At 42.4% G+C, this 16801-nt stretch overlaps 1 protein-coding gene across 6 annotated transcripts in view; it reads right to left on the bottom strand.

Moving 5' to 3' along the window:
* The window catches only part of pfkpa (phosphofructokinase, platelet a), a 45833-nt gene extending 33331 nt beyond the window's left edge, over window positions 1–12502 (bottom strand). For 2 of the 6 annotated variants that reach the window (XM_072679343.1, XM_072679341.1), the window contains exons 1-4: window positions 12232–12502; window positions 4373–4446; window positions 2139–2216; window positions 846–1035 (exon numbers count right to left, since the gene is read on the bottom strand). In XM_072679343.1, the coding sequence (XP_072535444.1) occupies window positions 846–1035; window positions 2139–2216; window positions 4373–4446; window positions 12232–12322 (433 nt within the window). In that variant the 5' untranslated portion in view covers window positions 12323–12502. The remainder of the gene's footprint in view (window positions 1–845; window positions 1036–2138; window positions 2217–4372; window positions 4447–12231) is intronic. The other 4 variants (XM_072679338.1, XM_072679339.1, XM_072679340.1 and 1 more) reach the window with 3 other exon arrangements.
* Window positions 12503–16801: the final 4299 nt, after the last annotated feature.

Here is a 16801-nt window from a genome sequence, read left to right as displayed (position 1 = left end):
TACAGAACCACGCTGGAGTTCAGTGAGCTCTTTAGAACAGAATACACCTGTGACAATGAGACTGAATGAAACCATAATTAAGAGGTGTGTCCCAATACTTTTGTCCATATAATATATTCCTAAAATTTCTATTGCTAAAATGCTGTTTTAGACTGTATTTTCAAATGAGGTCTAATTTGAAGTGAAGTCTGATTTTAACAGGGATGCACTGCTGAAAAATCTGCTGAAACTTCAAATGTGCCTGGAAAACTGCCAGCTACTGGCCTGATCTCTCAGCAGGCGTCCAGTCATTAAGCAGCATTCTCCAGTCCCAAGACAGATATTCAGCTTTATTGCTCTTTTTCTAAAAACACACACACACACACACACACACACACACACACACACACACACACACACACAGAGAAATAGGCACACAGACACACACTAAGGCTGCACATCTATAATCTGTTATTTGTTTTTGGGTTTTTTTTGGGTTTTTCCTCTCAATATTGTTGCTGTAAAAACCTTGTATCAACGTTTTACTGTTTTTTGCTTTTTAAAATAATATGAATCTGGCAGTTGTTTTTTTTACTCTGTATCAAAACTTCATGATGAATGGATCAATAGAAATGCTCCAAAATGACTTGGAATAAAATCTTTTTCTACTGATTTCCATTGAAAGTTCACACTTTGGAGATATTAGGTTTTTTCAGGACAGTGACTATTTTCTGTAGAGGATTCGTTCAATCGTTTCCACTTGAACAATTAACACCCGAGTGTCATTTTACCAGGGGTGCCCAAACTGTTGCTTAAGACTATACACACACACACACACACACACATATGTATTTACACACACTTACCCTGCTGTACAAGCTCGTTCAGCAGTCCACTCCACTCTTCTCTGAACAGGTTGGCTCCAGTCAGACTGCCGTCTCCGCCGATCACACACAGGTTGGTGATGCCGCGCTGCACCAGGTTATGAGCTGCCTTCAGACGCCCCTCATGTGTGCGGAACTCTTTGCACCGAGCGCTGCCGATCACGGTGCCTCCCTGATAGAAAAGGAATTTCAAATGTTAAAGCAACATTACGCAGATTTACCCTAAAATAGTAGCTTCAGAATCAGGTTGATGGTACACTGACTGTAATGGGGAGACTGGCGTCACGGTCACTGCTGCTACTGCACTACGTAACTCTGGTGGAGCTTGTCAACAAATGTATGTGTACAGAAGTCCATGAGGGGGCACTAAAAGCATTTACAGCAGTGGAGAAAATGTAAAATATAATCCCCAGCTGTAGGGGGAGCCCAGGAGTACAAATACCAATTCTCACACAAAGCTGCTTTAAGAGCTACTCTACATGTCCAAATGTTTGTGGTTTCTGCCTAATGCCAGGCGTGGGCTAGAGGGGTATAAAGCCCCCCAGTATTGAGCTGTGGAGCAGTGGAAGAACTGTGTTCTCTGAAATTATCCTTTACTTTTGGGATGAGTTAGGGAGTGGGGGGTGAGGTGGGGTGGTGATCATCCAATATCCAATGCTCCGAAATCTAGTAAAAGCCTTCTTCCCTGGACAGTGGAGATAGTTACTCCAACAGAAGCAGGATAAACTCTTTTTAATGCCCTTGATTTCAGAAAGTGATGAAGGAGCAGGTGTCCCAATACTTTTAGCTGGATTCCTTTCACCAGGAAATTCCTACATATAGCCAAAATTCTAAAGGTCATGGCTTCGGGGTAAAATTATGAGCCCAGCACATGGCCTTGTCTATTAGACATGTCTGGTATTTCATTAGTACTACAGTAACATTACTGTGAGGTCAGTTCCAACAGGACTACCAAACCTGAGAAAGCTCTCAGTCCAGATAAGTGTTCAAGGTCATCAGGCTCTTTGAATATGAAAGAATGAATCTACTGGTTTCAGAAATCTTTGATGGTTTCTTACTGCCTTTAGTAATGTCTTTCTTTTGTTCTGCCTTATGGTTGCCATGGTGACCGGTGACCTCGTCTCCCCCATAGCTTTGACAAGAGCAGCTGTAGGTCAGGTTCTGTGTGTGTGTGTTTCTGGACATGATGGCTGTCTCAGTGTGAGACTGCATGAGTGTGTGTCAGTATGTGTGTGCTTCTGGCTCTGAGGGCCACTGGCTTCTCATGACACTCACCACTTGTAGCATGCTGGAGACACTCTCCCATGTGGCCTCCTTTATGTTATCTCCTCCATCCACCATACCCTGATATCCCTGTGGGACAGCACGTACACACACACACAAATCAGGAAAAAGCTTTATAGGTTGAGTAATGTGAGCACATACACGACCAAAACATGCTTTATATGCAGGACTGTTGTTTATTTGCTCAGTAAAACAGTAATATTAGAATAAATACAAATAATAATCATATAAAAAGTTGAGCTTTTTCTTGTGTTTATTAAAACATCTCCAAAGCTCCCAGAGGCAGCGACAGAGACATGACATTAAATATTAAGCTTCCAGAGAAATGTTCACCTTGCTTGTTTAATGTGGAAGCAACTTCAAGCTCCTGCAGATGGTGCTGCAAGAGGATAATAGGGCTATAAGTACCTACAGGTGTGTGCTACGGGATTCAGAGACTGAGAAGAGGGGGTTCAGTGCAGTGAGTGTTTTGTTAAATGTGTGGAAAATGGGTCGCAAAGCAGATACAGTTAATGATGGGCTAAAAGGAGTGACTGCATTTGGGCGTGTCAAAGACCATAGTGTATAAGGATCTATCAGCAGTGGCAGAAATCCCTGACCACAGAACATTCGCCTTTTGTTGTGGCCTAAAGACGAAACTGATGGGCCGAGACCGTAAATGCCACCAATGGTCCCTGTCAGTCCTTTGGCCACAGTTCTGCTCGAGGATTTCCTGTGGACTGGGTTTGCAGCCACTGCTGGTAGACCCGCATGACCGTACGCTTCTACACACCTGCAGATTCAGCTCCTTCCTTCACACTATGGCCTTTGACACACCCAAATGCAGTCATTTCTTTTAGCCAATCATTAACTGTATCTGCTGTAACTGTAACTCTACTGTTATTGCTTAATAAACACTGATCAGCTGCAGGTTTTATTACTAACAGTGTGATTAGACTGGGTTAATTAGATGAAGAGCAGCAGATGTTGAGTATAAATCACTGTATTCAGTACAGGAGAGGTTCTGAATAGTAGTTTATAGGAATCTGTCACTACTGATGTTTTAGTCTGTGATTAGTTTGTGTATTGTGATAAATACTGTGTATCACGAAAGAAGTCTTTAAATATCATGATCTAGTATTTTTTGTACCATATCACACTTTTCAGAAATTCAGAGAGAGCATTATTAGCTATCCCTTATATTTATATGATTATTAAGTGCACGGTTATGTTTTTACAGCTAATTTGCATTCTGCTTTAACAATGACTATAAAACGAATGTACACACCAAAAAAAATACTCATCAAATTCAGGTCCCAATATCTCAATATCTACACAAACGCGGTAGTGTAGGACTACTGTTCACAAGTTTAACATCTGTCTAACTATTTCTGTGAGATCGCTGTGACACACAAACGCATAGACAGCAGCTTGATGGTATCACAGCCTCTGCCCTACATGCTGTGTGCTTATGGAGGAACATGCATGCGTGATTGAGCTTTAATGCCTTCAGGCTGTTATATAAGCACGAGTGAGGACCCCCATGTACACACACACACATACACACACATAGCCACTGCACTGCTGGATCAGCAGTGATTAGCCACACAGCTCCAAATAATCCTTTTAACGCAATAAGCGCAATAAGGATCAGATTGCTTAGCAGAATGCTTCTCTGAGAGTGGCTTTGTGGAGCGAAATGACTGCTGCTATCAAAAACTCACTCTATAGAGATTTATGAAGTATGTTAGGATACATTGTGTGTACCTACAAGCTTGTTAAAAGCATAGTAAAATCAATTTCACAAATTTATTCATTTATTTATTAATTAATTTTATTATTAATTTAGGTACTATCCCTCCTTGGGAGGGATTTGTTGTAAAGAGTATAGGCTGTTACTGCAGCAAAGAGTAACATCACTCCTATTAATACTCTAGATTTCAGAAGATATGTTGGACGAGAAGGTGTCTACATACTTTTGGACATCTGCTGGATCTTATGCTGACCACTATGCTCACAATACACAATGCCTCTCTTTGCAGTAAAACTCAACGAAAGGCAGAGCTGTTGCCTCCGGTTCACACACTGTCTAGACTGTCTTATTTGCACTGCAGCCGATTACACTGCATGACTAATATGTGTGTCAACTAACAGGGGTCTTCTCGGGTTAAAGCCCTGTTCATATCACAGACGATTTCCCTTTATTTGCAGTAAATAGTCCCTGTACCTGATCTCAACAAACCTACCTCATGAATGAAGTAAACTTTGGCTCCCACATAGATTCCCATTCGGACCACAGCCCGCACTGCTGCATTCATCCCTGGACACACAAAACAAGAACAAGGACACATTTTCCGTGAAGAAGGACAGTCATCCCATCTGACGAGACATGTTGGGTGTCTAAACTATGCCTATTTTCACCATTTCCAGTTCCCATCCAGTAGCTAGGACCCGCCCATTACATGATGCTACCAGTGCTGGGAGGATGAAGACTGGCATGGGATCCACCAAGTACCACAGTGCTCCACCACAGCTTTTCAAACAACGGCAGCTGAAGGTTGAACATGCTTGGAGGAGAGCACTAACTGTCCAGTCTGTTGCATTACATAACAGATGTCTCCTCTAGCCAGCATCACCCTGGGGGGGAGAGGAAGGGATTTCCTCAAAGCTCCAGTGTAGCTACATCTCCCTCAAAGCTCCAGTGCAAGTAAGGGGTTAGGCCTTATTCAAAGGTACCTCAATTGTGAATGTCCAGGGGATCAAACCTGCTCCTTTTATCTTTAGGCAAACCTCAGAAACCACTGACTGACTACATTTGGGACAGAATCGTATAAATGTTATTATTAGGGAACTTCGTTTAAAGCAGCGCTGCCTTGCATGGAAAGAAAGGTTCCCTCAGTAGTCTTCATTTAGCTAACAGAGAATGGATGGGTGTGTGTGTGTACAGTTACCAACAAACATACATGACTAATTGTCAGCTATCTTCTCTGGACAGGTTAAGCAATACTCCACCACTGCACTGGCACTGCTCCTGGACATTGGCCTTCCTGTAGACTGTAGCTCCACTCCCCATCCCACCTGATCCATGTAATTACTATGCCTGCATAGGTCATTGATCAGCTCAATGGGGTGCGTTAGACTGGATAGGCTGGAGGTGAAACATGATCTCCAGGTTGATCTCCAGGTGGTGGGCTGGTGATCACTGATATATGGTAGAGCTGTACATCAGGCTCCAAACAAAACTTAAATAACATTGTTAGATATGATTTTTGCATTTTTTCCTGTTAATTTGGGATTATTATAATGACATCACACTAATGGTTGGCTATTATCCTCCATCACTGTATGTAAGCATGTATGGTTGAACTGTTCCTTTAACCATAAACATTTCTGTTGGGCTGTTGAATTACAATAACTATTAAAACCCACAGAAATACTGTTCTGAAGGGCAGAACCATGACTGTGATGTCCAACAGTATGTAGATACCTTCTCATCCAACATATCTTTTAAAATCAAGAGAGTTAATAGGAATTATGTTACTCTTTGCTGCAGTAACAACAAGTATTGCACCGATACAAATACAATATCAGTATCGGGGGGCGATACTGGAACTTACACACAGTATCGGTATCGGCAACAGAGAGCACTGATACCATTCATGACACTTTCTGACACCCTGCATTTCTTTGACATAAAACATTTTTGTTTGCAAGCTTTTTTTATGGAACCAAACATTAAAACAACCCTTAAAAGCCAGTCATGAATAGTTATTACCATTAAACAGACATTTAAATTTAAAAGAGATGTGAACCTGAATGTGAAATTGCTGAATCAGCACTTGTTGTTTTTAAACTGGTGTTTATTCACTGCTCTGAAATGTGAATTTTAAACACCAGTAAAAGCTGTTTGGTCGAGCTAAGCAAAATTATGCTTCCCTACCTGCATGCATTTCTGCATTGTGCCAATTTTTATTATTCCATAGCTCTGACATTTTTTAAATGTGCAGCCACTCAAGCAGTAAATGCTTCAAACCTTATTACATCTTATTTGGGAAAAGATATAAAAAAGACAAAACCTTTAAAAAGTGAAATACTATAAATATCAGGATTTATAGCCGTCTATCGAGTATTTAAGTCAGATTTGGTATCGGCATATACTCAAAAATACCGGTAAAGGTAAGGTACCGGAAAGGTAAAAGTGGTATCGGTGCATCCCTAATAACAACCCATACTCTTCTGGAAAGGCTTTACAACTAAATGTTGCTGAGGTTTCCGACATGGATTGCTCTACATTTTGCAACTGAAGTAGAACTTGAAGAGAGATGCAACCCAGGACTACACAGGACGACATTTTCTATGTCACGTAGGCTTCCCTCGTCTCATATTACTCCCACAACAAGGGCACTGTGGCTACTTTGGATGGGTATCAAAGCAGAAAACCCACTGGCTCAGTATGTAAGTCAAGTTTTGACACTTCACAGCTTACATCAGTACGAAAAGCTAAGAATCTTATATGTGCTGTCTGCTCTATAAGTCAAAGTAAGGGGCTTCAGTTAAGCATCTGCAGAGGGCTTTATTTTAAAACCTGTGTAAGAACTATGCCAGTGTGTGTGTGAGTGTGTATGAGTATGTGTGTACTTTTCTTTCGGTTCTCTCTCCCTCGCTGCCTTGTTTGGTAAAACTCAGTCAGGCAGGCTCCTCCTTTATCATGACTGTCATCCTGAGGCTTTTGAGGAAGTTAATTGCTGGTTTAGCTGAGAAGCAGTGGAAGATAAAAACACCAGCTTGCCGTAGCTCTTAAAATGCAGCGCTGCCGTAAGCAGGGAGGTGTAAACAGCTGTGTTAAATGCTTGCCTTTATATCATTTGCCAGGCTGCCCTACACTGAAACAGTAGATGATGTGTAATGGTGTTACTGGGCAACATGCTGAGACTAAACATTAGGACTAAACATTAGCACCAGCAAAGGCAGCACTGCTCCATTCTCCAGCACCAGCAGCCTCGGGATTAGGACTGTAAATGGAAATACATCAGTCAAAGCCAGCTGTGTGAGACAGGGCAGATTTGCATGCATTAAAATAAAAAAAAGAGGGAGCTGTTGAATTACAATAACTTGTTTTTAAGAGCAGAACCATAACTATGATGTTCAAAAGTATGTAGACACCTTCTCGTCCAACATATCTTCTGAAATCTAGATTATTAATAGGAGTGATGTTACTCTTTGCTGCAGTAACAGCCTATACTCTTTACAACTACATGTTGCTAGATGTTGTGAGGTCAGGTACTGATGTTGGATCAGTACTCATCCCATCCCAGGAATTGGATAGAGCTTCATTACTCTAGTAGAGATCACTGCGCTGCTCCATAGACCATTATTTGGGGGCTTTATACCCCTCCAGCCAACACTTGGCAGTAGGCTATGGTGGCTTTCATGTCCAACAGCTCCAGGGCATCTCATACTATTGGCAGTGCTTCTCTATGGAGATTATATAAGCACTGAGTGGGCAACAGAACCCTGTTTCAGAAATGGTGCACCTTAATGCTGGTGAATTTACCACTAAGAAGGAGTGTCTGGATACTTTTGGACACATAGTGTTTATAGTTGACTTGAAGATGCATTAGACTTGCCTCAAACAGCTGCCTGTGTGTTTACATTCACTGACTGACACTGTTTATTTACATGACTAATCAGTGTTATTATCTGAATATATACAGATTATAGACAGATTACATAAATTACTAATTGCCATACTCATAAAACATAGACAATTTCAGCTAATCAATGTACTGTACGACAGAGGTCACCAATTCTCCTCCTGGACATCTACCTTCCTGTAAACTTTAGCCCACCCCTAACTGACCACACATGAATTATCTGGCCTCAGAAGTCCTTGATTAGGTGAACAAGATGTTTTGAAGGCTTAAAGGAACGTATGATGTAACATGGTCTCCAGGAGGACGGCTGGTGACCACTGATCCACTATATGGACAGAAGTATTGGGACACCTGCTTATCCATGGTTTCTTCTGAAATCAAGGGTATTAAAATGAATTTATCCTGCTTTTGTTGAAGTAACTGTCTCTACTGTCTAGCGACAAGAGCTTTAGTGAGGTCACAACCCCACCTCATCTCCAACTCCCCAACTCATCCTAAAAATACCGAATGGAGCACCACCAACCATCATTCCAGAGAACACAATTCAACAGGTTCATTTTTACCTGCTCCAGAGAGTCCTATTCTACTCACAGTACTTCTCTATAGGCACTATACAAGCTGTGTGTGTGCATTTGGACATCTGCGTCAGCAATGGATGCTACATAAAGTAGCTGAATGCATTCATTAGAATGGGTGTCCACAAACATTTGGACAACTGTAATTGTTTAGACTGGCTTCAGTGCTTTTCAGATTGATTGTGTCTCTACTGATGCTCTAGATGAGACACTTAACATCTCCAGAAGCTCATCAGTGAAATGTCCACAGTGCCCAGATCAATAAGCTTAAAGACAAGAGGCCCAGCCCTGTTGGATTCTGTTAGTGGCTCAGTACTGGAGTACAGTGCAGTGCAGGGTTCTCTCTGTTGAAACAGGGAAATTACTCATTTCCTGCTTCATTCAAATGTGTAATAACTACTTTCGTCTTAACAGAAGCAACTAAAAACCTTGTTAACCTATTTTTCTCTCTTCTTTACAGCACAAAACCCCTCGTCATGTGATTCCTCTCGTAGGAATTTCCAATTTTATTGTCACACTGCGTTTAGCCACGTGGGACGTCTGCGTCTGATCACTGGCTGGTTCAAATGTCAGTCACTAGACACTCTCTCCATGAGTGGTGAGGCTGGAGTCACGTAAACAAGGTCGTAAAACAGCTGTTTCCATTTAATTTGAGTTAAATTTGAAGCTGTGAGGGAAGGAAAAGTACCTTAACTGGCACTGCTGTATAACTATAATAACACACACAGGCTCATTTTGGAGGTGGCAGGCTTGTTGAAGTCTCACCATTATCCCTCTGCAATGATTCCAGCTGTTATGCCCTATTATTCCTTAATAACATAATAATCCAATAACTCATTATTAATATATATCTATATCTATATATATATATATATATATATATATATATATATATATATATATCACATTCAACATTTCTGAGCAGTTCCTAGTCAGATTTGTGGAATACCATAAACATAGCATCCTATTTGCTCCCATACTAGCTTGAACGCCAAACAAAGGGCTGAAGTGCTTACAGTTAGCTGGGCCTGAGCAATATACACTGCCCAAATGTTTGTGGACACCCCTTCTAATAAACACATTCTGCTACTTTAGGTTGTACCCACTGCTGACACACAGACGTACAAATGCACACACACACACAGCTTGTCTATTGCCTGTAGAGAGGTACTGCCAATAGAATAGGACTCTCTGGAGCAGATGAATCTATTAGCACCATGTTGCTACCTAATGCCAGACGTAGGCTAGAGGGGTATAAAGCCCCCCAGCATTGAGCTGTGGAGCAGTGGAGGAACTGTGTTCTCTGGAATGATGGACGGTGTCATCTAATACATTTAGGATGAGCTGGTGATGAGGTGGTCTGACCTTACTAACACTCTTGTCGCTGAATGCAGTCTAATCCTCACAGCAATGTTCCTTCAAAATCTAGTAGAAAGCCTTCTTCCCTGCACAGTAGAGACAGTTACTACAACAAAAGCAGGATTAGCTCTTTTTAATACCTTTGATTGACCTCAGATACTTTGAGCAGTCATTTATACTCAAATTTGCTGCTCTTCAATTAAACAATCTATCCAATTATAACCTTATGCTCTGCAACTTTTACATTTACATTGAAGGTGCTTAGCAGACGCTCTTCTCCAGAGCGAATACAAAAGTGCTTCACTGTTCACTCAGAAAAAACCCTTAGCTAGTTTCTATACTCAAAAGATCCCCCAGCTTAGATACTACTAAATACAGAAGTCAGTATGGAGACCACAATACTCAACACACTCTACACTCTGCCCAAGTCCTCTCAGAAGAGGAGGGTCTTCAGTCTGGGTTTGAAGACAGCGAGTGTTGGACTCTGCTGTTCGGACACCCAGGAGAAGTTCGCTCCACCACTTCGGTGCAGGACAGAAAAAAGTCTGGACGCTCGTCTCCAGTTGATCTTAAAGGATGGCGGGTTGAGCCGAGCCGTACCTGAAGCTGGAAGGGCTCTTGGTGCAGATCAGCACCTTCTTGACCTTTACTAGAACGTTAGGGTTACTAAAGGTAAAGGTGCAAAGGTGCACGTATTTGTCACTGTACACTGTACAGCGAAATGTGTCCTCCGCATTTAACCCATCTGGTAGTGAACACACACTCACACACACACGTGTTAGGGGCAGTGAGTACACACACACACACACCCAGAGCGGTGGGCAGCCAACTCCAGCGCCCGGGGAGCAGAGAGGGTAAAGGGCCTTGCTCAAGGGCCCAACAGTGGCAGCTTGCCGAACCCGGGAATCGAACCCACAACCCTGTTATCGACAGCCCGGAGCTCTAACCGCTGAGCCACCACTGCACCGCTGGTATTGTGGATCCTGCAGACTGCACACTTTACTGCAGCAGCTCAGCATCACCTAATCACTCTGCCTTTCTGGAGGCCAATAAATACATCAATTATTGATTAAGATATCAATCAAATCCAAATAAAAAAGGTCAGCAGCATAGACAGCCAATCTCCCACCCCGCCCCCCACCCCGCCCTCTCATTTAAACCCACCACCCCCTGACCACTGAACATCCCCCAGTCCTGATCACACCTGCGGTACCAGGCTAGTCCATCCAGCAGTGTGTGCCCACTCACTCAGTCTCACACACTCTGACACAGCACAGGGTCCACGTTTCAGCTAAACCATCCCTTGAATGAGTGTGACTGAAACCTCACTCACTCACTTACTCACTCACTCACTGCAGGGGGATGCACGGTGACGTCATCGTGGGTTTCCACTGACGACACACCCCTTGGGCTCTGGGGGTTGTCAGGTCCCTTTTACTCATCCACTACCCTCCACCATTGAATCCGTGACTACTGGCACTCTCTCTCTCTCTCTCACACACACATACATACACGCTCCAGGCTCTGGTCTAGCATTGCCTGCACCGCGCATGCGCACGCCACACACACACACCGTGACAGCAACACAGCAAAGCGCTTCCTGGTTGCCACTTAGTAAAGGAAATAAGACCAAAAGGGCGAGACAAGCTAACGTTAGTGGGCTTAAAATCGTGGCAGGGGTCACCTCTCTAACATACGCACGCACTTGATGCGGTGGGACAGGTACGCGGACGCGCGCAGGCGTGCGTAATGCTGCGTGATGGTCACATGGAGGAGGAAAAAATAGAAAAACCGGCTAGACTCCGCATTGCAGTGTCTCTGAAGAGGGGAAGACAGGCATCCTTCAGCTTACTACAGAGTGAGGGTGTGCTATTACAGCTATTTACAGCTATTAAGGGCATAGGATGTGAACAGTGCGCTCCGTGCGCCCCTCCATTTGGAAAAAGGGGGGTCTTTTAACATGCATCATCACCAACGACCATCCAAATGGCCTGAAAGCATCAGAGCCACAGTCTGGATCTAGTTTTTGGCTCCAGATACAAAAAAAACACCAAAAAAAAACAAAAAAACATCTAATTTAATAATGAGGTCCTAGGTGGGATACCTGGCTCGTGAAAGACGCAATAGGCTGTACCCCTCGTAATGGGGGCTGACATCATCCCAAATGAGCTGGGTTGTCTTGTTAAGCTACTTTTATTAATATATGACTATTATACACCAGATATGATGGTGCTGAATGATGCCCTTCTGTGATGGCCTTAAGCTGGGGTTCACATTTCCATCCACCGTCGGTTTCGCCCTCTAGGAGTGGAGGCAATGTCACTGAGCACGTTCACACACACTCACACACACACACACACACACACACACGAAGATTAAGTTAGCCAGCTTTCCGCTCAAATGTCCAATTCCACCTTAAATGGCCCGGCAGCACCACCCACAACAGCCCTACGAGCCGTAAACCAGCGCACTATTTAAGGTGGAAGGAAATCCAACTTCAGCCCGGCCGAACTGTACCTTGAGCATCTCCTCCGCTCGTCAGAACAGCGATGGCTTTCCCGGCTCCCGTCAGGTTCTCGAAAAACTTCTTGTTGTCCGGCTGCGCCATGTTCACACACACACACACACACACACACACACACACAGAGAGAGAGGGAGAGGGATGTGGTAACAGTGGTAATAAAACGCGAACTGAAAGGAAAAGAAACGGGGACGCAGTGAAGTCGTGCCGGTAAGAGGGACTCTGTCCGCCCCCCTTTTCCTGTCTGCTGTATCCGTGCGCGCTTCGGCACGTCCTCCACACCCCGCCTGTCTAACCGCATCAGTCTGACTGACAGGTGAAGCCGTCCAATAGCAGGAAAGATCACGTAGACGTTCGGATTTTTTGGACCAATGGGAACTGCGGGGAGGTGGACCGTGTGGCCGGGGCTGAGAGTGTGGGTTGCATCGGTGTGTGAAGAAGGGCTCTTCGGTGGGGGGTTTGAAGGCTGCAGATGGGCAGTTTTGTGTGTTAATATATATATTTTTTATGACATCATTATAAAATAATTTGTTATAATATAAAATCAAGGCACCCCTGATAAAATGACATGTTTAAATTACATAAATGACATAAAATTACGTTTACAAGTGTAATAATAAGTGTAATGTCCTCTACAGTGACTTCTGTATAGTCTAATACTATTTATTTACTTCATTTTATGTCATTTTATTTTTGATGTCCTTTTTATTTTTAAAGAAAAAAATAGCATGTGCAAAGTTATGGCACATAAATGCATTTCTACATATGTATTCTTTTTGTCTATAATTTTTTTATTCATTATTTTTTTTCCCAATAGGACACATTAAAAAGCTAAGTATTACATATTCATATAATTATTATATATAATTCATATATATCACAAATTACATATATATATGTATGTGTGTGTATATATATATATATATATATATATATATATATATATATACACACACACATCCACATTAGTTGGCACAAGCTAGGGGCAATTAAGCATAGTGGTGGGAGGAGCCTGGAGTGTGTATGTGTGTATCATTGCACTCAAAATCTCCAAAATAGCAACTTTACTGGAGAAGAAAAAACCTTCTTAATTTTCAACGATCATCAATGTTAAAAGACTCAAAAGTATTCCTAGTCATTTTGGAGTATTTCTATTGGTCCATTCATCATGAAATTCACAGTGTCACTGCAGTGCCGAGAATGACCCACCAATAAATAATATCAATACCAATCAATACTTCATGTAGGTGTAAATAAAAACAAAGGACATCCAGTGTCCCCAAGGGAACAGCCAGCAGCAAACCACCCCTTCACAAAATCCCAATATTCTCAATTACTCAGATTAGGTTTGCTGTGAGGTGACTGTTCTGTGTGACAGCACAGGAAATCAAACACACGTACATTAACATTCGCACCATTTGGCAGACGCTCTTATCTGGTGAGACCTACAGGTCTGGCCTAGCCTGTGCAGCTAAACACCTTCTAGCAAAAACAAGATCTTTGGTAGGCCAGATGCACTCTTTGTAGCTGCCTGATCCTCTGTTCCAGCTGGTTTCTGTTCTCTCCTGCTGCTTGCAGCAGAACACAATACACGTTTGGCATGTGTGCTGGACTGGCTAGGCTAGAAACCACCAGACGAGCTGTGATGTTGTGTGCTGGAGCTCATTTAATGTTCTCTGCTGATTTGCAGTCACTGGATGTAACACAGATGATTGTGAAACCTGTTACCTCCAGCAATTTGGAAAAAGGGGGTCTTTTTAATATGCATCATCACCAGCGACCTTTCAAAGGGCCTGAAAGCATCAGCTCCACAGTCTGGATCTAGTTTTTGGCTCCAAATACAAAAAAAATCTAATTTTTGAGGCCCTAAGTGGGATACCTGGCTCGTGAAAGACGCAATAGGCTGTAACACATTCCCTATTGTGAAACCTGTTAACCCTTGTTGGAATCCATATGAACAGTATGAACAGTAGCACTGCAGCACTATGGGTATAAGACAGCACCCCCAAACCATAGTGCTGCAGTTCTGCTGTTCATGTATGGATTCCAACAAGGGTTAACAGGTTTCACAACCATCTGTGTTACAATCTCATACCTGAACCACTGTAACCCAACATGGCAGAGAGCACAGTGTGGACGTGCTGAAGTGTTGCCTGTAGAGACACTGTACAGTGTAGCCACAGGTAGAACCAGACCAGACCAGCAGGTGGAGCTGTGAGGAAGGTCACTGAGGTCGTCAAAGACTTTTTTTTTTTTTTTCAAATGTAAAGTCTGGGTTTAACTGAGTTAATTAAAACTGTGTTTAATAAATCATTTGAGCTTTTAGTTGAAAATTGTATTTTTATGTAGAATTTGTGTTTAAATCAAACAAAAAACTATGAACATAATATTTATTGATATTTTTCTTTTATAATACAATTCTGCTATTAATAAGACATTATTGTAAGATCATACTGAACTAGTCTAATTTGTGTTAATAACACATGCCTTTGTTTACAATCACTTTATTCACAGTACATTCACAGTATATTACTGTAAAGGCTCATTTAGAGAGTCATTAACAATTGCAAACCCTGGTTTATCAAATCCATACATATCCATAATTTTCAACCAGATAAAAAAAAAATATATATTTTTTTTAAAGTAAAAAAAAAGTTCCAGGTGTTCTCTAATCCCAGAACAGGAAAAATACTTACAATGTCTATATGGAAAACCCCATTTAGAGATTTGGGGAGGGTGAGAGATATATAACAATGTGGTTGTTGTTTTATTTTTGCCGTTTTGGTGCACATTCCCAGACAAAATATGTTATCTTAAACTATACAATTAAAGACAAGCTGCACACGGTGCACTCCTGCACTATAGGCTGAAGAAGGCCAGAGGAACTGAGGCCTCATTCTTCATCAGTGGAGCTGACGTGAAGTGTAAGCTCTGATGAGCTGTTTCTATAAAACGGAAAGCAGGTGGATTTAGAGTGATTCACTGTCTGGAGAACTTACAAATGTGCACTTTCACAGTAAAGTCATACAAGTTATACTTCATTCAACACTGCTGAACTGTCTGTACATAACCAGCAAAAGCAAGATGTAGAGGTTGGTATAGTGGCATGGGTAACAACGCTGCATTACCTGTGGCAGAATAGGGTTCGATTCCTAGACTGGATAAGTACACCACACTACACCATTAGACCACTGAAGTTCTGTCGTCATCTAAAAGTAAAAGGTCCTTGAGGAACCACTGAGGTTCTTGTGAAGAAACCTCTTAAGGTGCTTTGAGGAACTTTCAAGGAACCTTTTTGAGGAACCTCTTCTGAAAAACCTTTTCTTGAAGCTTCCTCAAAGCACCTTAAGAGGTTCCTCCACAGTTTCAAACTGAAGAACCTCCAAAATGCTTCTTTGCATAAATTAACTGAGGATGCTGTTGTCTGACAGTCTACAGTATAAGTTTTTATCAAGGCTGTGCCCTATGACCATATGACCATATTAACTCTCCACCCAGAGAGAGCATTGCTATTTGGGCTCTCTAGGACTCTGAGCGCTGATTGCAAAGCGTCATGGCCCTGGATTCGAACTTGATACCCATAGTGGCCATAATGAGCCATAGTAGCTGAACGACTCAGGAAACCACCTTCATGACGTTTTAAACCAGCTACTAGAGTGTGTGCTGCACAGTATCAGGGGCCTGGAGTTGTGCAGGTTCAATCCTCACTCCAGTTTCTGTCTCTTTGGAGGAACCTCTTAAGGTGCTTTGAGGAACTTTCAAGGAACCTTGTTCTTCTAAAAACCTTTTCTTGAAGGTTCCTCAAAGCACCTTAAGAGGTTCCTCCACAGTTTCAAACCGAAGAACCTCCAAAATGCTTCTTTGCATACATTCAGTGAGGACACTGTTGTCTGACAGTCTGCAGTATAAGTTTTTATCAAGGCTGTGCCCTATGACCATATTAACTGGCACGTAATTTAGGCTACGCATTACTTGTGGACCCCAGTTACCCAGATGTGCACTTCAGCCCATAGAATTCTCAAGAGTAGATTAAATAACATCAATCTGGAGATATTATCAGCTGTCTGAATGCACTATGCATCCTAGTCCAGTAGAGGGCAGCACACAACTAGCACAGTTTTACAAGTGACTGTAGAAAGGTGTTAATTGAGCAACTGTCAGGGCATGTGAAAGGTCACCAACAAGCATGGATAATAAACTAAGCCAGCTAGGCCCGGTGCCCAGGAGTTTGATATATGCAGCTTAAATAACAGGAGCAGAAAAGTGGGCCTGTGAGGTGGAAATCTGTAAACAATACTTTACAGTACACAGGTTTTAGGCACCGAAGCACATTATTTAAACCCATCTCTCTCAGCAATAAGAGAATTTTTACTGTAGAAGCTCCAGATCTCATAAGAACAGATAAAGCAGGTGAACATAAATCCAGTAAAAAGGAGAAACAAGAGCTTCTCATTCTGAAGAAAGAAAGAAGTGAGATCTTGTGGGTGAGCTAGTCTAAAGAACAGAGCTCGGTTCCTCCAGGTTTCTCCTGGACGCCCCCCAGTCCAGCCAGCACAGCGTGGAGGA

This window comes from Salminus brasiliensis, chromosome 5 (genome assembly GCF_030463535.1).
Source record: "Salminus brasiliensis chromosome 5, fSalBra1.hap2, whole genome shotgun sequence".
Lineage (NCBI taxonomy): Eukaryota > Metazoa > Chordata > Actinopteri > Characiformes > Bryconidae > Salminus > Salminus brasiliensis.
The sequence above is the reverse complement of the archived record's forward strand: the minus strand, read 5'-3'. Positions and strand labels throughout refer to the sequence as shown.